Source organism: Mauremys reevesii, linkage group 9 (genome assembly GCF_016161935.1).
Source record: "Mauremys reevesii isolate NIE-2019 linkage group 9, ASM1616193v1, whole genome shotgun sequence".
In the NCBI taxonomy this organism is placed as follows: domain Eukaryota; kingdom Metazoa; phylum Chordata; order Testudines; family Geoemydidae; genus Mauremys; species Mauremys reevesii.
Window position 1 is genome coordinate 94,217,983 of NC_052631.1, and position 22,020 is coordinate 94,240,002.

The following is a 22,020-nucleotide window of genomic DNA, read 5'->3' on the forward strand; positions in this document are numbered from 1 at the left end:
CTGGGTATGCTTTGAAGACAAACCTCCTTTAGGCACTTTGGATGTTTCTGCTAGCCTGATTCTCTAAGGCTAGAAATAAGATTGGGAGCAGATTAAAATGCTCTGAAGTAGATGATGGATGATTTCATTCATGTTGTGGCCTTTCCATGTGTTAAGCGGGGAATGGGACAAAGATGTTCCTAAAATTCTTGCACAACTGCACAGGGTACTCTCTGGCCTATACCCAGGGACCTCATTTGACCAAAGCTATCAGGTAGGCCTTTTGTTGCCCAACAGCCTTGCACTGATCAGGGGTCTAACTCCAGCTCTGGGGCAAGAGTGCAGTTACTGATCGCACATTTGCCTTAGCACTACACATAAAGAAGTATTTTCTATTGTTGCTCTTCACACACTGCTTGAGACTTGCCCGATCCCCTCAATTCCCTTCTATAAAGCCTGGCAAGGGTCAGGACTAGAAGTTGACTTTTCTGATTACTGAATAGCCTCAGCTTTCCATAAAGCTTCCCCCAGTATCACAAAGATAGCTGGAAACTGATATCCCAGAGCACCAGATCCCAAGGATCAAAGCCTCATATACATGCATGAATCAGAATTGAATCCCATTATTTCTCCCCTCCCAAGTCTCTTTAGGCCATGTGATTTTGAAGGTTGAGACAGACCATATCTTGCAATGCAGTCCACTCAAGTTAGCATTGCTTCTGAAAAGATGCCTGGACCACTTAGGATATCAGCTGACCATTCATATTTTTGTTGTTGCCACTTCAGAACTTTCATGCCCAAAAGAAGCAGCTGAGATGACACCTCCTAGGCTGTAGCTACTGGGGGCAGAAGGGGCTCTGAATATCAACTCTTGCAGTTAAAGTTCTCCGCTGCATAGTCCCTGGCCACCAGAGAAGATGGCCACATTTATCTTCAGTAGTGATACCCCATTACATTTTGACTGTTGCACAATGAGGGACATCTTGGCCTTATAAAATGGAGACTGGCACAGAAATAAATAAATGGTATGCCAAAAGGACCCTTATTGCTCGCCTCTTTCATATCTGGGCTGCTGTCCCTCTCATGACTCCACAGTCATCTGCTGGGGGCTGGAGGTGGTTGTCAGACATGGTAACCCGCAACAGAAACTGGGAACAATACTCTGCACATTGGGACATGGTGACCCACAACAGCTAGGGAAGACAGCCTGATACTTCTCCAATCTTCTAAGTGTGGCAGGAAATCAGTTCCACTGTATTCCACCTTCCCAGGCTGCATAAGGAGGAATATGTTACTATAGCTAGTCCAGGGCAGTTGCATACTTAAGCATAATTTCAGAATACTATATTGAGTACTCTCTTACCTGACAGTCTATCCTCTGGTGGTTTATATTTAAATATATTTTACTATTTGTTTCTCTAAATCTGATTTGGACTGCTGGCCTTCCTCTCCTGAGTATAGAATTCCCTTTGTGTGGGTGTGTCTGTGCAAGCCCTAAGTACTCAGCATATCCCTAGTGCTGGGCAGTGATTCATCTGCCAGGCTGCACTCCGTAAGGGTAATCAGGGGAATTGAAAATTAAGAATTATACCCCAAGATGCACTCAATGAAGGTGAGCAGGAGAACGGTGTTAGTTTTATTAGTCATTTGTTTTCCCCTTGTTGAATTTCCCCCGTCATTCTACTGCGGGGGGGGGGGGGGGGGGGCAGGGTAAATCCTGTTTTACTAGGTTTAGTATGAGCAATAAATAGAACATCTATTCTCCTGGATAAGGCTGTACACTAACTTTCATAACTTTTTAACCTCCCTCCCAATAAAAAAACAGCTGGGGAGCCAAGAAAAGAAAAGTGATTTTCTCCTTATTTCTGAAGATACATTTGTTATTTTAGAGGGTTTGTGTTTAATTCTATTGAGCTTAATTTTTTGGCATCATTCACAAATACCTTTCACTGTTTAAAAAAAACTTTATTTTTTAAAATAATTTTAATTCATTAGACCATACTTTATAAGTTACCAGTAGGATCTGAACCCAACCATCAGACATGTTGCACTTTCAAGCTTTGTAACAATGCATGATTTTTCAAAATAAAATTTACATTTAGATTTACAATTTATGTTTTTGAAATTTACGAACACTTAAAAACATTGAAATTTGAATGGAAAGGGATACATGTTTAACTTTAGCACACAGAAATACTGTAAAATATGCCATTACCCCAAAATGCATTTGAAAATGGAATGTGATTAGCCCATCAAATTGAGTTTTAGTAATTAGCAATTCGCATATAACCTAGTTAGCACCTTATTGAACTCAGCCTTTGAGTGTAAAAAAATCTAGTGCATATTATAATAGCTCAACATGTATTGTACCATTTCACCAAAGAGGTTCCGTATTTTTAGCATTATCTGCCAATTTTCAAAAACTGGTAACGTTTCAGAAGCTTTCTACAACATATGGAACAATGGCTACAGTTAAACTTTAACAGAGAAATATAGGCTCTCTCTACTTGTTATAAGTTGACTGTTTTTAAAAGCAATCATTCATAAGGATTGCATCAACATCAGTTAGCAGAGGAAGATCAAACTTTATTGAAACTGCTTGCATACAAAATATATTGCACTATAACCAAACAAATGTCAACATAAAATCCAATCTGTTGTAGCTAATATGTACAGAGAATATTGCCCAAGAGCAGTTACATTACAAGGTCAGTCTACCTTGGTTAATTATCTACAGTATTTTAAACCAAACAGTTTACAGATGATGTGTGCAAGGTACCAATTTCTGTTTTCAAATACTATACATTCCCAAAATAAATAACTAGAAATCAACATTAATGTTTGGCAATACTTTTTAAGACATTTTTATAGGTGTTAAATCATGTGCAGTTTGTTGCCATTTTTATATGCGTACTTGTATGCAAGGAAAAACAGTGGAATGAAAAAAGCAAAGAAACAAAACTCACAAAATACATCAGAGGCAAGATCATGTTTGTACAGTTCTGTACATAATCAGTGGCACTCCTACTGGAGTAATTTTAATAAAAATAGAATAGATTAAAATGAAAGTCCTCATACAGTTTTACCCAGTAAATTTAATTCATGATCAGAAATAAAGAAAAAAGTACGTTTAATTCCCCCTTTATGTACTTTGCACCAAGTTCCCTAACTCCTTCCAAACCTGCTTGCGAATCAGACCTTATACCTCAAAAAATTATGAATTTGTCCTGCCTCCAGTGTTAGTTAGCTAAACTACTCCCTGCACTTAACAGGTTATCACATGCGGGAATGTTCTTCTTATCTCTCTTGAGATAAGCTCCAAATTAAAATTTTAAACCATTTCAAAAAAACTTTTGGGAGGATGAAAAAAGGTTACCATTTTTAATTGGTCATCTGGCCAAAAAGCAGGCACACATTACTAGCTTGTGAACAAGTTACATTTGTTCCCTCAGTAACAATGAATTTTTAGTTTCCCAGAAATGGAAAGATTTTTTTTTAAACTTCTTGTACTGTCTACAAAAAAAATTACACCCCTGTCTCAATAACACTATTTGCCAAATCTTCAGTGCAAAAGAAATTTCCTATTCTTATAACTGCCTAACCTGATGCTTATGTAAGGAAAAAATTATGGAAAGCATGCATTCTTCTATAAAGTACTAATGTCTGACAAGGTTTGCTACATATATTTTACATTTAGTGTTTCCAACTCATCTTCCCTGATTTCTGCATCCAAATATAATATTCCTACCTGCCAAGATATAAAAAAGGCACAGATCATACAACTTTTTTTGCTAATGAAAATGACAATTGTTACATCACACATATTTCAGAGTCCACTAAAATACTGAAAAAGTGGACCAAAATGTGAACTGACACAGGACATAAAACGACATAGCATTTCATGAAGAACTTGTAAGTTAGATTGAAAACAGAAGCCCAATGTATTACTGCAAACACTATTTATTCTGAAAATTGAAATTGAGCAGTGATTTTTGACCCAATGCGTTAAAATGGTACAACTGAACAAAAAGTATACCAATGCACAGCTCAGTATTTTTAAAACAAACACAAATAATCTTTCATTGTTTGAAGTGCAAGATGTACTTGAAAGCATTTTTCAGAAGTTCAGATATTTTTATGCAAATATTTGTATAACTTCTTATTCTGAAAACAACTGCATACTGCTGATGTTAAAAAAGGCTAACAGAACGTTTATGTTCATTTCATGCCCTGCGCCATTTTGCCTACTATTTGTCTTTGGCCTAACAAGTTTCTCTAACGTGGAATAAGAATCACTGAAACAGTATAGGAAATATGACTTTAGAATTATGCAGTTTAGGGTACTCCATTCACCAATGGTTGCTGACCATCCACACTGTCTGATTTCTCTTTCTTCTGATTACGATCTTTACCCGTGCGCAGTCGACTACCTTCATTGGAGGTATTCTGTAATGTTTTAGCGTGGACACTCCTTTCATTATTGCAGTCAATTCTGATCTGAAACAAGTTACAGTTATATAAAGCATACCCTTTAAATATTCCTGAAGTTAACTGTTAAAAGGTGTCAAATAATTTAGGTGCCATCTTTAAGTTTATTTAAAAAGGAAGCTAGACTTACAAAAGTAGGAAACAAAATGCCTTTATGATTTAAAAAAATATTTCAATGTTACTTTTAAAAACATACATTTCTTTAAGTGTTGGAAAGTCGATCATAATGCACTGTATTAGTATAGGAGAACCAGAAAGTAAAATTGATCAGTCTACTATAATTTTGTTGTTCGTGCAGAACTGAAAATATACATACATATATTGAAAGGTTTTAAACTTGTTTCAGTTTTAATAAATCAAGATATTCCTAGTCAATACAGTTAAAGAAGCATTTTTTAAAATCAACATTGCAAAGCTGTGATGCAACTATACTACTACTAATAAAATCCATTCTGCCACCCTTTGCCAAGATTGAATTTAATTAATCAAAAAGAGTTGTGGCTTTCGAAGTGGGCAAGAAGAATGTTATGTTTTAAATGGAAGATGTTTAGTTTGATAATAGTACACCTTTAAATCCATTTTTGGCATACTGTTTATTTGAAACTTTACACATTATTTACCTCCTGATTATCCAGTAATTGTTGAGGATTCACCAACATGAAACACTTATTTTATTTAAGAGTATCATCTCATACAGCTCTCAGAAGAGGAAGAATTCCGGATATTTTGATAAAATGGAGGCTACCTACCTGTAACTGGAGGTTCTTCAAGATGTGTGGTCCCTATCTGTATTCGACACATGGGTCCGCATTTGCACAGTATGCCTGAATCTTGAGGTTTCTAGCAAGTAGTGTCTCTTGGTCCACACATGTGCACTTGTTCTCCTTGTGCTCCGGACTGAGGGATAAAAGGCAGTGTGGACTGGTGTCTTTAGTTTCTCTTCTTACTGCAAATCCAGTCATGATCGGCAGCAGAGGGGATGGAGGGACGGTAGTGCAATTAACTTCTATTTCTTCTCTGAGTGCTAGTCCCTATATGTATTCTATATGTGGGAGATTGTAAAGCAGTAATCAAACAGGAAGGAGTGCAAGGATACAATTGGTACAGAGATCTGCAGTACTGGTAGCAGTATCAGCAGCAGCCACTGAAACCTGAAGAGAGATGTTTTTGCTACTGGTTTTCCCTGATCAATAAGGACTTAACATTGACACTGTCCTCCTAGAGGAGTTTGTCCTTGAAGTCTTAACATTTGTTTTAGTTGATGAAATTTTATTTTGCTAACAGGGCCAGGCAGTTATTAATTCTAAATTGAAGACCTTCTGAAGAAAAAATTTGTCTCTCCAGGAAATCAAGGACTTTGGTGCCCATTTCTGAATGTGTTGCCTTGGGATGTAGCAGCCTAGATCTTTCAGTGGCTGCTTGTCAAGTGCTGGTTGAGAAAACAGGAACTTCTCTTCTTTGGCTGGAACAAACTAATGCCTCTCATCCCTGAAGGTTGCAAAATGTCCAGCAGCTTATGCTATGTCTCTTGGATCTCCTCAAGCCAGATCTGAAGCTCATATGTTAATCTCTATAGCAGCTCCTGATATTGCCTGTGATCATCAATGCAGAGACGGGGAAGATGGAGCAACCACCTCATCTGGAGAGGAGGATGAGACCGTGCTTGGGACTGTCGGATCTGTCTCAGCTTCTTCCTCATACTCAAACGGAGTTAGTAGGTGTTGGCTAGGAGAGTGTAAAGTTCATGCACGGCTCAAAGGAGGTCTAGTTTAAGGATCCCAAGGGTACCAATAATGCTAGTATGCCGGGTTGATCCATTGGGGAGGACCCCGGGGCATTGGGAACCACTGGTTCACTAGGAAGTCATATCTAGGTGGATGATGGAACCCAATCTGGAGTTCCTATCCAGACTAGTCTCTTTATGTGGGGATGATGGTTCACAGAATCATAGGACCGGAAGGGACTTTGAGAGGTCATCTAGTCCAGTCCCCTGCACTCATGGCGGGTCTAAGTAGTATCTAGGGCATCCTGACAGGTGTTTGTGTTCATCTGGAACCTTCGAGAAGTCCAATGAGAAGGCAGTATCCTGTTCAATTGGTGGAGCTACTGGTCAAATACTCTGGCTCACGGAGGTAACAGGGTGGTGACCCCAGGGTTCTTGAAACAGATTATTCAGGAACATTGACACAACAAAGGAACAAAGTCTGACCAGAGAGGAGAGAAGACTGAGAACAGAATGAAGGTCTCCGGGGTACCGGTGAATGAGACTGTTGGATGTGACACTTCCCTGGTTATAGTGGACACTGGGTCCTTCTGGGAACATGCCTATCCTGGCACAGAGTCTACTCTGGATCTTGTAGACTGTGCCCAGTGGGAGCCTATCCTCAGGTTTATGCAACTGAACTGAGGTCCGTAACAACGGATCCTTACTTCTTCATGTTACACTCATATCAAGGAGGTTTAAGTGGGCCTAGGTCCTTAGGATCCACGTACAAGGACTCACCGGACTTGGATGGAGTCAGGGAAGGATCTTTACTTCTGGGAGCAGATTCTGAAGATCTGTCCTTGCCTGAGTGCCCCTTACTCTCATGAGAAGCCCTTGAGAGGGATTCTTAAGGTTTCGAACTTGTAGCCTTGGTGACTGAGCTCGGTGTACAGGGGGGTCTCCCCAGCCCAGATCCAACTGGGGTCACATGGTCTTCACCATGGGATTTTACTCAGCTGGAGCCCACAAACCTCACATGTTTGGGAAGGGAAGGAGCGGCAGATGCTGCACTTAGCTGAGATATGAGCCTTGCCAAGGCAATAAAGGCAACACTGATGTTTGTTGCTCACTGAAAAGAACTGTGTGTGGGGCGGGGCAGGATATGCAGTGTTTAAACCCCAAGACTCTCGGGTCTTGTCCACAGGGAAAAGCTTCCCAAGGTGGGGGAAAGCTAGCTACGCTAAACTAACTATGCTAAATGGAGATTCCGACTCAGGCCATGGTGTGGTAATAAGGAACTGAAAAGACGATGGTCCACAGTGCCCCTTATAACCTTGGTTTGGAGCAAGAGGAGAACAGCTGTGCATGTGCATTCTAACAGAGGCTACTTGCTAGAAATCTCTGGACTTGGACCATGGTGCACATGCATACCAAAGTGTGGAATACCCAGACGGACCAGCACTTGAACAGGTTAAGTGTCTTCCTGACAGAAAATTTCTCTGTTTTATTTCCTTCAAAAATATTATTTAGCAAAAGAGAAAATGCACATTTGTAAACCATATATCATTGCAAAATTACGCAAACAAAAGTTTTATTCTTCATGTTTGTTGGGGGGAGAAGGCACCAACTCTACCAACTCCACTTCACCCCATCCAGGAAATAGCTTTTTGGCCCCAGCTTCCCAAAACCTATTCACCTCACTCAGGAGTGGGAGCCTCTCAGAAATGGCATTTTATTTCTTCAGAGGGGCCTTCCCAAGCAAAGCTGCCACAAACTCTCCAAACAGAGACTTCACATATCACTACACAGGAGGAAGTAGAAGCAGCTCATCTTTTCCTTCTATTGGGGCAGCTCTTAGTAAGTGGCAGAAGACTCTGCACATGCCTTAGGCCTGAAGTACACTGGAGGTGGTTCCAGAGAGGACACTATATACACAGGAAAATACACATTCCCCGGCTGGTGTTTTGTCAAACACCAGAAAGGGAACATTTACTTGTCATAAAAGATTTGAAATAAAATTAAAGTGTAGAGAGATTTTCTTAAATACTAAATCTGAATTCAGTGTCCCTTTATGTGGATTTTAATTTGTTGTCTAAACGGTTACCCACTGCTTGACTTGTAATGTTTCATTGCCAGTTAACTAATGTTTCATTTAATACCATCAGTAAATTAGAAGATGTACCTCGTCCCCTCTAGAAAGCTATACTGGTTTCTTACCACAGGGTACTAATTTTTCATGCATTCATTAATGCTTTTTCTAATTTTGTATAGTTCCTTCTCTTCTCCCCCCCGTTATAGTATTTGTGTTCTAAGTACATAAGACAAGAAGAGACAAAAGGTATTGATAAAAACTAGGAAAAGCCAGGAAAAAACTAAATTGAATTTAAAATGAAGAATGAGTTGTACTTTAAAAAAAAAAAAAATTGCATCACAAACAGAAAGCCAGCCAAACAATCAGTGGGGCCACTGGATGATCGTGGCGCTAAAAGAGCACTCAAGGAAGACAAGGCCATTGCGGAGAAGCTAAATGAATTCTTTGCATCAGTCTTCACTGCAAAAGATATGAGGGAGATTCCCTCAGCCATTCTTTTTAGGTGACAAATCTCAGGAACTCTCCCAGATTGAGGTTTCCACAGAGGTGGTTTTGGAACAAAGTGATAAATTCAACAGTAGTAAGTCACCAGGACCAGATGGTATTCAATCACAAGTTCTGAAGGAATTCAAGTATGAAATTGCAGAACTACTAATTGTGGTATGTTACCTATTATTTAAATCAGCTTCTTTACCAGATGACAGGAGGATAGCTAATGAGACACCAATTTAAAAAAAAAAAAAAAGGCAATCCTGGCAATTACAGGCCAGTAAGCCTAACTTCAGTACCAGGAAAATTGGTTGAAACTGTAGCAAGGAACAGAATTATCAGACACAGATGAACACGATTTGTTGAGGAAGAGTCAACATGGCTTTGTAAAGGGAAATCATGCTTCACCAACCTATTAGAATTCTCTGAGGGGGTCAACAAACATGTGGACATGGGTGATCCAGTGGACATAGTCTACTTGGACTGTCAGAAAGCCTTTGACAAGGTCCCTCACCAAAGGCTCTTAAGCAAACTAAGCAGTCATGGGATAAGAGGGAAGGTGCTCTCATGGATCAGTAACTGGTTAAAATACAGGAAACAAAGGAGAGGAATAAATGGTCAGTTTTCACAATAAAGAGAGGTAAATACTGGGGTGCTCCAAGGATCCGTACTGGGACCAGCGTTGTTCAATATATTCATAAATGATCTTGAAAAAGGGATAAAACAGTGTGATGGCAAAGCTTGCAGACTGTACAAAATTACTCAGGATAGTTAAATCCAAAGCCAAGCGTTACAAAGGGATCTCATAAAACTGGGTGACTGGGCAAGAAAATGGAAGATGAAATTCAGTGTAGATAAATGCAAAGTAATGCACATTGGAAAACAAATCCAACTGTACATACAAAATTATGGGGTCTACACTAACTTACCACTCAAGAAATCTTGGAGTCACTGTAAATAGTTCTCTAAAAACATCGGCTCAATGTGCAGTGTCCGTCAAAAAAAGCTAACTATGTTAGGAACAATTAGGAAACAGATAGATATACCTCTACACCGATATAATGCTGTCCTCAGAGCGAAAAAAATCTTACTGCATTATAGGTGAAACCGCGTTATATTGAACTTGCTTTGATCCACCAGAGTGCGCAGCCCCACGTCCCCGGAGCACTGCTTTACTGTGTTATATCCAAATTTGTGTTCTATCGGGTCACGTTATATCGGGGTAGAGGTGTAATAAGACAGTAAATATTATAATGCCAGCTTCCATATGAGATTACAAAGTGACTATTCAGCTTGGAAAAGAGAAAAGACTGAGAGGGGATAGGATAGAGGTCTATAAAATCATGAATGGTGTAGAAAAAGCGAATAGGCAAGAGTTATTCACCCTTTCAAATAACCAGGGGTCACACATGAAATTAACAAGCAGCAGGTTTTAAACAAAGGAAGAAAATTTACCTGAAGTGATCCATCTGCTGTTCTCCCTTTAGAATCTCTTGAATTACGTTGACGGTTATCTGTTCGTGACTGTTCATCATTTCCTATAAAGAGAAGCTAATATTCAGCGAAGTTGCTTCTCAGCACTGATTTTGTAATTTTCTTCCCGATTCTCTAAGCAGTTAAAAGTACACCCTCAGTATGGAGTTACTTTAAAGCTAAATAGCATTAAAAATATTCTTATTGCTTAGATAAAGTAGAGCAGAAGTTTGCAAACTATGGCCCATCATTGGTTCACAGAATCTTTTGTGGAGGTCTGTAAAATGGAACAAAGAACCATCCCATGGATTCAGAAAGTGATACACAGAATGAGAAAGATAAAGAATCAATTTTTGTAGGGTATTAATTTTTTCTACTGACTACTTATATTTTTGGGAACAATAAAGCTGAGCTTGGAAAATACATAATATGTGGCATGATTCCCTGCTCTTGATATGTCAAAGTAAACAAAAAGTAGCCTATTAGAATAGAGATTTTCTTATTTCTTTTCAAAGACTTCAAGTTGTAAATTATGGTACATAACCAGAATGCTAAATTTATTTTATTATTTTTATTTTTATTATTGAAAAGTGAGAATTCGAGTTAAGGTTTAGATTTCAAGCTTGTTTCTCGCACTTTACTCCTGCTAATTCTTTCCTACTGCATATATAAATCACAACACTAAGTTTTAGTCATACAAGGATATAAGGAGAAAAGATGGGCATAGGGATATCTCAGGCAATTTCTGCAAGAGTACTGTATGTATAAGTGTTATATGGCCAAGAGTAGGGCAAACATTGATTGACTCATAAAAGGCTTGATCCAAATCCCACTGAACTCAATTGGAATATTTCCACTAACTTCAGTGTGCTTTGCCTCAGATTTTTACTGGGAAGGTGAATGATATACAGTGGAGTCCGTAGACCAGTGTTTCCCAAACTTGGGACGCCGCTTGTGTAGGGAAAGCTCCTGGCAGGCCGGGCCAGTTTGTTTACCTGCCGTGTCCGCAGGTGCGGCCAATAGTGGCTCCCACTGGCTGCAGTTCGCTGCTCTAGTCCAATGGGAGCTGCTGGAAGTGGCGTGGGCTAAGGGATGTGTTAGCCGCTGCTTCCAGCAGCTCCCATTGGCCTGGAGCACCGAACCGCGGCCACTGGGAGCTGTGATCGGCCGGACCTGCGGACGTGGCAGGTAAACAAACCGGCCCGGCCTGCCAGGAGCTTTCCCTACACAAGCAGCGTCCCAAGTTTGGGAAACACTGCCCTAGACAACTGGGTGGGGGAGGGAAGCCATGTGTTTGATATGTGGAATGTATAAGATTGAGATAATGTGATGTGTGGTCCACCAATGTGTGAGATTGCGAGCCAATACGTGGCATTCTTTTTGGTTTGTATTCAATATTCAAATGTTGGATGGAGAGTTATAAATTAGACTCTGCAACTTTTCAGTAAACTCCAATACAGTCCGGAGAGCAACTGTATTCTTAACACTTTTCACCTTCAAAGTGATTTACAAACACTAAATCAGAGTACATCAAGTCCCCTTCAACATTTTTAGGTCTGAAACAAGGTGTTGCAATATATGAGCTAATCTATCAGGACAGCAACAAACTATAATCCAAGCCATTTATTAAAGGGGAGAATTAGCTTCTATAAATCAAACTACAGGGGAGTCGCATCTTACACTGGGGTTAGGTTCTGAAGTTAGCATGTAAGGCGAAAATCGCGTATAGTCAAACACTCGAGTGGAATGGCGGGCGGAATCGCCCGCACTACAGGTACAGTATTTAAATTGTTATTTTTCTCTTTTTTGTTTTGCCACGCTCGTATAGTTAAAATCACGTAAGTTAAATGCGCCTATGATGCGACTCCACTGTACTGCTATCAGTGGGTCTCTAAAACAGTGGTTCTCATTTGTTTAGTGAAGCTAGTTTAATTAAATTAAAATTGACACTATTATTTGGCAATCAGAACATGCCATATTTCACAATTCAGGAATACTACACAAAATAATGATGAAATGAAGAAGTGAATGGAGCAGAATTCTTTATTCAAAAATCCAATAGTGAATTACTTTTCTTTTTTGAAAACTAAATCTCAATTTACCTTTGAAACCTCCACGGCCCCGCCCGCCTTGGCCTCGTGCACCACCTCCACGTCTTCGTCCATCTCCTCTGCGAAGGTAGTTGTCTCGTTCTTCTTCTGCTGGGGCTAACGACCAATCGCTAAGCTCATCTCTGTGATCAGATTCTGTTTCAGAAGCATTTGATGCTTCAGAATTAGTTCCTAACAAGAGTTAAAAAAGATCATTGTCCATTTTCATTAATGGACTATTGTAGAAATATCAACCAACTAAACTGCAAAAAGCTTCCTTTTATGAGTGAATTTAAAATTCTTGCTCCACTATCAGTAGAACTTGGTTGACAGAAACAAAGCTCTTAGTTAGAGTTTATGTACCAATTTACCTAGGTAATATGAATGTCAACCTCAGAAGAAAATCTTCCAGTTCCCAGGGGCAAGTCATGTTCTATATTTACCCACCAGGCAAGGATAATTAAATTCAATTGTCTTTAATGGTAAACTTATGAAGTTCAAAATTAAAGATCACACTCTGAACAGACAAAGCCAAATCTGAATACAGCACTCATTTTTATCAAAAGGTTTTTGGGGTCCCAATATTTTGTATGTTATATTCACAATACATAAAATATACTCCAGTGAAGTTCAGTGGCACATTGCAGTAGCCATATTAAAAGTGACCTTAAAATGTAGAACTTTGGAGAAGTACTAAAAACTAGCTCATTCACTTTTACCTGATATTGAACTGCTGAAGCTAGATTTTCAAAACTTGACGAAAAGCATATTACTGCTGAATAAAGACTCAAATTAGTGAATAGGTGGAAATTCCGTAAATACACTTCAATTTCTCCCTGCCAGGACATCCTCCATGTAAAATGAACTTGAATTCAGCTGGAGCTGATGAGTGCTCTGCACTTCTGAATATCAGACCATTTTTTTAGGTGTGGGTTTTAGGAGCCTACCTTTAGATTCCTATTTTTGAACTTCTTGGCCTATTAACCCCTGAATGGAGAAAGTAAAAAGAAGACAATGTGTGGTGGCCTGATGTGGGAAGCAGAAGTGGGTCAAGGACTAAAAGGAGTTTCTTAATCAAGTTTGCTGTTATTTTTTCCAACCCCCAAACACTGACCGTCTTGTATCCTCCCAACCCGAAAAATAGTAAAAGAAACCCAAAGAACCTCCCACCCCAAAGCCTGAAAGGTATTATTAAACGAAACACAGTATATAATTCACTTCACTAGCATATTTATTCTTTGAACTGAAAAAAAGCACAAATCATCCAAAGTGAAAAGCTTGTAATTCTAAACACAATAGCAACATAAAGAGTACTGCTAGTTAAATCTTGGATAATATGCTTTTGTCAACTTATTTGCTTTTTTTCATTACCTAGCACAGTGGTTCTCAAACTTGGGCCTCCGTTTGGTTCAGGGAAAGCCTTGTTCCAGACCAACAGGGGCTGCAGGAAGCGGTGCGGGCCGAGGGATGTGCTGGCCGCCCTTCCCGCAGCCCCCATTGGCCTGGAGTGGCAAACCACAGCCAGTGGGAGTCGCGATCGGCCGACCTTGCAGAGGCGACAGGTAAACAAACCGGCCTGGCCCGGCAGGGGCTTTCCCTGAATGAGCGGAGGCCCAAGTTTGAGAACCACTGACCTAGCATATTATGCAATTTTGACCAAACCATCTCAAATGTGCTAAGAACACACATGACTAATGCTTTGATGGCTGGACAAAAATGGAGGTCATTTAAAAAAAATTGAGAAAATTCTCAGTTAAACTCTCCCATTTTCCATGACTGTACTTTCACTTTTCTACCATTTTGAGGCAAACTAACAGTCTTCTTCAAAAACAGACTCAGAGCAGAAATCTGGATCTTTGGATTCTAAATGCTACAAAGGAAGGAACAAACTCCAGATAGCTGTCCAGGTGCTATGTTCTGCCTCTCCCTGTTCTGTGTTCAATATAGGATCTCCATTTGCATTTAGAATCTGTAATACTGGCTAAGCAACTGTACAGTTCTACTAGAAAAGTGATTACACACACACACACACCTCCCTATATCTATCTAGATAAAAATGATCTCTGACGTTATAGTTCTGTAATGAGAACAAGCCAAACTTCTTCAGAGACTACAAGCAGCAGCCACCAGCCTGGAATCTGTCTAATCACACTGAACTTTCTCTTCTGTTACTTTTATAAATGTAGGTACCTATGCATTCAAGCACGTGTCACTGGGAAACTGGGACATCAATCCCTCTTTTTCAATCAACTAATTATGAGGCTGAAGATCTGGAATATCTTCTTTCTCAAGGGCTTTTAAAGAGCATGCTAAACTTCCATATAGCAAAAGTTTGGAATGATTTCACCTCAGAATTTCTTATCTTTTTCATTTTCGGTTACTTGTCCAAGTAAATGGCAAAGACCTGTGTTATACTTTTACTTGCATTCCTGGTAGAATCTTCAGCTATCTGGAATAATATTCTGCAGTTTTCTTTTCAGATGAACGATCAATATTAAGTAGGAAAAAAGTTTTCCTTGTATGGATGGTTGTAGCTATCATAAGGTCATTTATCATGTTAACTAACCATTTGCACTAGTGTCAATGTTGATTCTTTTATTTATTTACCTCCTTTTATTTCTTCACTTGTATCTTATAATAGTGGACTTGTGAGCATATCAGTCTAGCATAGTATTAACCAGGGAAAAGTGCTTCAGTAATTGATTTTAAAAGTTAGTTCCGTGCTCCACTGAAGATGTTAGTATAAAAGAAGGCTGGAATGGTCTTATCAAGTTCAAGTCTTTACCTTTCAGTTGTTATGACATAATTACCAATTGATCTATGATATTTTCTGGATATGAAATGGACAGATTAATATCTTGTTCATTCAGAAGCAAAGAGCTGCTGGGAGATGTGACATGTGAGCTTTAAGTATCATTGTAGTTCCACTTTGAAAATTACACTTTTCCACTGAACAGACACGAGTTCCATTCAGTGGCACATTTGATCGTAAACAATCTGAAGAAAACAATTTTCTGCACTTCTTGAGATAAGAACAAATTTGATACCTAATCTGATTAATATTTATATTATGGTAGCGCCTAAAGCCCAAAATGAGAACTGGAGTCTCATTATCCTGGGTGCTGTGCAAACACAAATACAAAGACAGTTCCTGCCCTGGAAAGTTTACAATCTAAAGGACACAGACAATTGAGAGGTTAGGGGTAAGAAAAACATATATAAGCAAATGAGCATGATGATTAATTACATAGTTTTGTTAATTACCTCTAAAATCTTAAAAGTTTACATTTTACTTTAGAAGGTTTCTGTTTTCAGTACTTCAGTCTATTTAATTGCTTCTTTTCTATTACTACCCTTCAATGTATTAAGATAGATAACAGATATACAACTTTGGTAATCACTGAACAATAACTACATGTTTTTTCCATGTAGGATATAGAACAGCCTTCCTATAATTAGTACTCTTGATGAATAACAATTTTAGTGTAATTTTACTAGCTCCACTACTAAGCCCTGGAAACATCCAGTGCTCAAGCACTATGTTTTACTAGATTACAATTTCAGAAAATTATGACAACAAAGTCATTGTCCAGACGACGAATCTTAAATTACAGACATACTGGTAGTTACTACCTGAAGCATAGCCTGGACCACGTCTGCTGTGCCCTCTGTTTCTGTAGGGCCGACTACCTCGCCCAAGTCCTGGACCATCATCAGTCATATATCCTTTTTCCTTGTCAGAACGATTTGGTGGTGGTCTAGAAGTAGCTCCAATCTGTCGGAGCTGTTCATCGATTTGCAATCTTTCCAAACGTAGTTGGTCTACCTCCTATATAAAACGAACAATTTGTCAGATATAACTGCTATTCCAGGCCTGCACAACTCGTAAAGTGGCGAGGGCCACATTCCTCCAAAGAAAACAGCTGAAGGCCGAAACCTCCTGGCCCCGCAGAAACACCCTGCCCCAGGGCTGCCCAGCCCTGCGGAAACAAACCCTCCTTCCCCAGCGCCGCCCCACCAAAACAGCTGTGGGCCAAAAAGGAAGGTTGGGGGTGGGGAGGTGATACTTTATTTTAAATCAACCAGGGGCTCCCAGCTGAAGAGGTGGCTGGGAGCCCTCAGGGGCAAATTAAAGGGCCTGGGGCTCCGGCGGCTGGGGGCACGCGGCAGGGCCGGCTCTAGGTTTTTTGCTGCCCCAAGCAAAACAAAATTTGGCTGCCCCCTGTCCCAGCCCTGGGCTCCCCCCTGTACCCCCCTGCTGCCCCAGTCCTGGGCTCTCCCCACCCACAACCCCTGCCACCCCAGGGCTGGGCTTCCCCCTTTCCTCCCCACCAGTGCCCTCCCCCACCCCACTGCTGCCCCAGCCCTGGGCTCCCCCCTACCAGTGCCCCCCCACACCTCCGCGGGGAGCCCAGAGCCCTTTAAATCCCAGCCGCAGCCGGGAATCAATGGAAATGTATTAGAAATGTTTCCTAATATTTGAAAGTGAACCACACAGCAACATGCCATGAAAGAGGTGTGTATTTTTTGTTTATAAACTCACTCCTGAGAAACAGAGATCAGTAACCTTCAAGTCAACGTACTAGAAATACGCTACTGTTGCAAAATTAGTTGTTGCTAGAAAAGTCTGTAAAAGGCTGCTGATTTTTCTTTCTGGTCCTAATTATTTCATATTTAAGTTTAAGAATCAAACAACCTGTTCAAAGGCGGAGGAAGTGAGGCACATGCTTCCTCTAGCTCAGTGGTTCTTATTTTTCCTATACCAGGCTCCAGAAATATGGGGAGGGCAAGGTAGTCATAACCAGAAACTCAGAAACCACTTAGATGATTTAAAGATGAGATTATGAATGCTGTTCATCTCCTCCTTGCAAAAGGTCAACAGAGAAAGTGCATTGGGAAAAGTTACCTTGGTTGAGTATCATTATCCCAAGAGTCCAAGAATCAGATAGGATACTTAACTGTTTCCCCAGACTTGTTCCTACCCACTTAAGAATCTTAAGTAAAACTTTACCATCTTTGGAAACATTAATAGTTAAGTCAGATGGCAGCTATGTAAATGTTATGGAATTAACATTTGCTTCCACACACTCCTTTTGTGAAGCAACTAGCTGAGAGTTGCAGTCCTGGTGCACCTCTCCTCTGGTCACTGCCAGCCCTGAGTGCTCCTTGTGTTCTGCTGTGAAGTCTAGGCTATTGAGTAGGTATGTGGGCAGAAGTCTCTCCTCCCTCTAATTCCTTTGGTTCTTAAGAGAGTATGCCTTGTGCTGAGGTATTTCTTTTCATGTTCCACCATTCAAAAGGAAATAGTGAGGAGCACCAAAGAGAACAATTCAGTGATGATTCCTGCACAAGTCAAATCAATTTCATCCTCAACTATTAGCTCAGTTGTTTTATCAAACATTTGATTAATTAGCACAGCTTTCTAACAAAAATTGTAATTTTGTCAAGTTTATGTAGAAGATATTGTTTCCCAATCCTCACTAATATAGTCTATTCGTTCCAAATATTTTACCCAGCACTCAACCTCAAAAAACGAGGACAACTGTCCCCTCCCTGGGTTGGCAGTCTGACACCTTAATAGCATGGTAGGACCTACTGGAGAATACACTCTGCTATATAGCTATATATATAGATATAGAATAAACAATTTTTAAATCATCTTTACTAGATTTTTAAATCACCTTTACTAGGAACCCTAAAGGTTCAAGCACTTCAGACCCTTTTTAATTGTTAAATTTCCTTGTCAACTATTACAAAAGCTTTGAAGTAGTGTAATATAATTTTTCTCACCTTTAAATAATTTAGGTGATAATCTAAAAGCACAGTTGCATTAGTGATGCTATCCTTGGTTCCCACAAATACAAATGGTACCATTCCCTGAAAAGCAATTACATATTTTGTAAATCCTTACAAAAATATTTAGACAGATATTACAGTGATCCTATTATTAAATATTAAAGCATGACTACAAAATATATGAAGAACACCCTTCATAATGCGGATGCTCAAACTCAAAATTTCATAAACAATTGACCTATCACCTATATTAACAGCAGTAAAAATATAATTACTTGTACCTATAGTAAACCTAGCCTTACAATATTCCACTCATCCAAGAATAGTAATTTTATCTTGGAAGGGAAAAGTAAATTCATATCTCATTTTGTACATTAACGGTCAAGTCATCACAATAAAGGTGGGCAAGTAAGTTCTGTAGCTGGATAAGTAAATTCTAGACTAAGTTACATTTAGGGAGTGTGCATCAAAGCCACATTTTAGATCATACTTTCTATGCCATGTTAAAAAATCAATTAGCAAAACTTTTCAGCCATCTTATCTTCCCTCAAACTCAACGTAAACCATGTTTTTCCATACAGTACCAGCTTCTAGGTGCCAGGTTCTTTTAATCTACAACCTCAGGAAATAAACCATTTAAGCACTTTAAAACATAAGGCCAATCAATCTGTGCATAAAATAGCACTTGTTTCTCCTGGATCCTATAAAGTAATTTGTAAAAGGCAAACAAATAAAAAATCTTCATTCAGGTGAAGTTAGGACTGCAGGCACACCACCAGTGGTCTGAATGTTCATTACTTTTCAAAAACACAAATAGTTTAAACAATCATTTGTTAGAAGCCTAGGAAATTGACCGTTTAAACAATTAGAGTTAGAAAGTAATGTGAATAAAAACCTCTCCCCCTGTGTTGTAATGGTATGGGTTCCATGGCACCTAGTAGTACAAGGTGGTTTATTTCCTGTTGTAACAGGTGCTCGTGAGAGGGGTCCCTGACGAGGGACAGGGAAGGAGAGTGGATAGTGGGAGAGAAATAAAGGGATGGAGTAGCCCTTCTTTATAATCTCTAAAACCCATTCGTCTGTTGCGATGGTGACAGTCTCTGAACGAGAGGGACAGTTTCTGGTTCCAGAGTCAGAGTGTGGAAGTCTTGTGCCCTCGACCATACCTTCAAAATGACTGTTTAGATATGGATTGTTGAAACGTTGAAGGCTGATCTTGGCTCTGTATATTTGGCCAGCAGGGCAGCACAGCTGGCTGGGTGGAACTGAAGTGTAGCTGAGGAATAGGCTTTCTGCCTGAAAAGGTCTAGCCTTTTCCAATCCTTATCACATGGGGTCATATTCACTGTTGTTGTTCTTGATTGATTGACTGCACACACTAAGGAGTTTGTTGGTGGAATGATATGATGAAAAAATTCCTTTTTAATATTTTATTTTTTTTTTCAGATCTCTTACTGGGTGGTGTAGCTTCTGGATGCCTGGATTTTTTTTTTTTTGTTTTTAAATAGCATATTTATAAGCATTGGCTGGTTGTTGTGTTGGGTTTGGGGGTTGGTAAAAAAGTAACAAAAAGGTCTAGGGGGGGATTCAGCTTTTTTTTTTAGAAAGAGGTCTTAAAAGGATAATCATCCATAGTAGTAGGGTCGGTATTATGGTTTGTCTGGTGGTGAGTGAGAAAGTGAAGTGTGGGTAGTGTGTGTGGTGTGTGTGTGTGTCTGTGTTGTTCTGTCTTGTGTTGTTGTTGTGGTTGGGGAAGGGGGACAGGGGACCAGGCTGCTGTCTGGACTGAGGCAGGCCAGGGGGGGTTTGGGGCCCTGGGGCCCATGGATTCCAGTATGGGGAGTGTTAGGTGGGGGAAGGTGGGAAGAAGGTGCCCATATGCTTGATCATATCTATCTCATATATCTGCAGATGGGTGAGAGATGGATGGGGCTGAGATGCGTGTGGTGTGTATTGCTGCATCATCATCTTCCATCTTCATCACATAGGAGGAGATAGGAGGGCTGATCTGCAGGTAGGCTTGCTGGCTTTGGTACTGTACTGGATGGGGGCTGATAGAGTGAGAGTCAGGGAGACAGGTCACCATCAGGTCAGTGCCTCCCACTGATGAAATGCTGCTAAGGCTCAGTGTGCTGGAAATGGGATAGGGGTGGAGCACAAGGGGGAAGAGCTGAAGCTGCTGCTGGTGGTGTGGGTTTTGTACTGGTGTAGGTGTACAGCAGGGCAGGTGGTGCCCACTGTACTGCTTGGTGCCTTCCGCTTCGTGCTCTTGGGTGGTTGCCACGTCACTTCTTCACATTCAACTCCATTAGGGGTCTTTAGCTCATGGGGAATCATTGGTGCTTGGTGGGGTGGTGCCTGGGTGTGCGCTGCGTTGCTGTCGGCTCGTGGTGCCGGTGCAGTGCAGAGAGCACTTTCTTTTGGCACTTTCTTTTGCGTGACACTCACTTTGATATTGTTCTTTTTGTAGCCTTTTTTTTCTTTCTAGGGCTCCTGGTGTTGGCTTGGCAGAGCCAGCTGCTTGGCAGTTGTGAACTGGCATTGGCCTGGAGTTGTGGTGGGGGGGCCAGGAGGTGAGAGCTGAGATCCATGATTAGTCTGAGTTGGATGATTTCTTTCTTTCTGTTCTGTGGGCAGTCTTGAGTAATGTGTGTTCTCAGAGAGGTGTGTGACACTGGAGACAGCACACACACTGAGCAGCACAAGTCACTCAAGTGTAGGACACCATGAGTCTGGCAACTGCTGGTCAAGCACAACCCTGGCTGCCCTGAGAACCTGCTTTGAGGCTAAATGGGGATGCCTGCTGAGGCTAGGGGAAACCTGTAGAGCTGCTAGGCTTTATGGGAAATGAGAAAAAGGGGAAATAGAAAGGGAAAAATTAAAAGAATGAAAGGACATTACTAACATTATAACTACTATAAGCTAAACTTTACTAATTTCTATAATTAATTATATTTTCTATGATTTATTGCCAAAGGCTGATTGAGTGCTGTGTGCTGTGCCTGGCTGGCCAAGAATGTAGCGGCTTTGCACTATGCGGGTTGCTGGCATGGCTATGCTATGTGGCACATGTGACCCTAAATGCATGTGCCACCGAGCTGGTACACAAGCACCCAAAAATGTGCACTTCACCTAAATGGCTCAAAGAGACACAGATGGAGGAGCACCAGAGTGATGATATTCAAAACAAAACAAAATTATTGGGAAAAGTAATATAAACAAAAAAAACAAAGCCACTGTTAAAACAAGTGTTAAAAAGAAATCAAAAGTTGAAGTAAAATTAAAAGATTAAAATAAAATGATAAAAATCAATGTTAGTGTTAAATTAAAGTTATTTTTAAATAAAGTAATTTTAAATTTCTCATTTTTTGGTCACATTTTCTCATCAGTACATTATCTGTGAATTCTTTTTATACATTTTTTTATCTCTTGTTTTTCTTTTTTATTTTTTTTCTGCATGATCTGCACATTTTATGCATTTTATACACAGGCAGAGTGCAGATCGCAACCAGCCCCCGTGAGGCTCTCTCTTCTCTCCCAGAAAGGAGGCAGAAACTTTCTTTCTTCTTCTGCTTTCTTCTGACTTGATTGAAAAAATAGGGAGGCAAAAATGAAATATAAATATATAAATAAAATAGACATATAAAATAAAATAAAATAAAAAAAATAGTAAAAAAAAATCTTTTCTTTGGAATAGAATTAATAATCTGATTCTGTCCTTAGTAATACATAGATGAAGATTGCCAGTCTGGAGCACATAACCCAGTAAGTACTCACAGTTTGTGCCAGCACCAGTGGGCCTATTGTGAAAAAACTGCTGAATTAAGTTCAATACCTTACACATATTTGAAGGATAGACAACCCACACAGAGGTTGTTACTGTAACTGAGTCATTCCCTTCTACGGCA

The 22,020-nt window shown here is 40.0% G+C and overlaps 1 protein-coding gene across 3 annotated transcripts in view; it reads right to left on the reverse strand.

The window, feature by feature from the left end:
- Nucleotides 1-2,544: 2,544 nt before the first annotated feature.
- The window catches only part of FMR1 (FMRP translational regulator 1), a 46,931-nt gene continuing 27,455 nt past the window's right edge, over nucleotides 2,545-22,020 (reverse strand). For 2 of the 3 annotated variants that reach the window (XM_039488012.1, XM_039488011.1), the window contains 5 exons: nucleotides 18,107-18,193; nucleotides 15,950-16,145; nucleotides 12,329-12,508; nucleotides 10,209-10,291; nucleotides 2,545-4,476 (listed from right to left, as the gene is read on the reverse strand). In XM_039488012.1, coding sequence (XP_039343946.1) covers nucleotides 4,315-4,476; nucleotides 10,209-10,291; nucleotides 12,329-12,508; nucleotides 15,950-16,145; nucleotides 18,107-18,193 — 708 coding nt within the window. In that variant the 3' untranslated portion in view covers nucleotides 2,545-4,314. The remainder of the gene's footprint in view (nucleotides 4,477-10,208; nucleotides 10,292-12,328; nucleotides 12,509-15,949; nucleotides 16,146-18,106; nucleotides 18,194-22,020) is intronic. The other variant, XM_039488013.1, reaches the window with a different exon arrangement.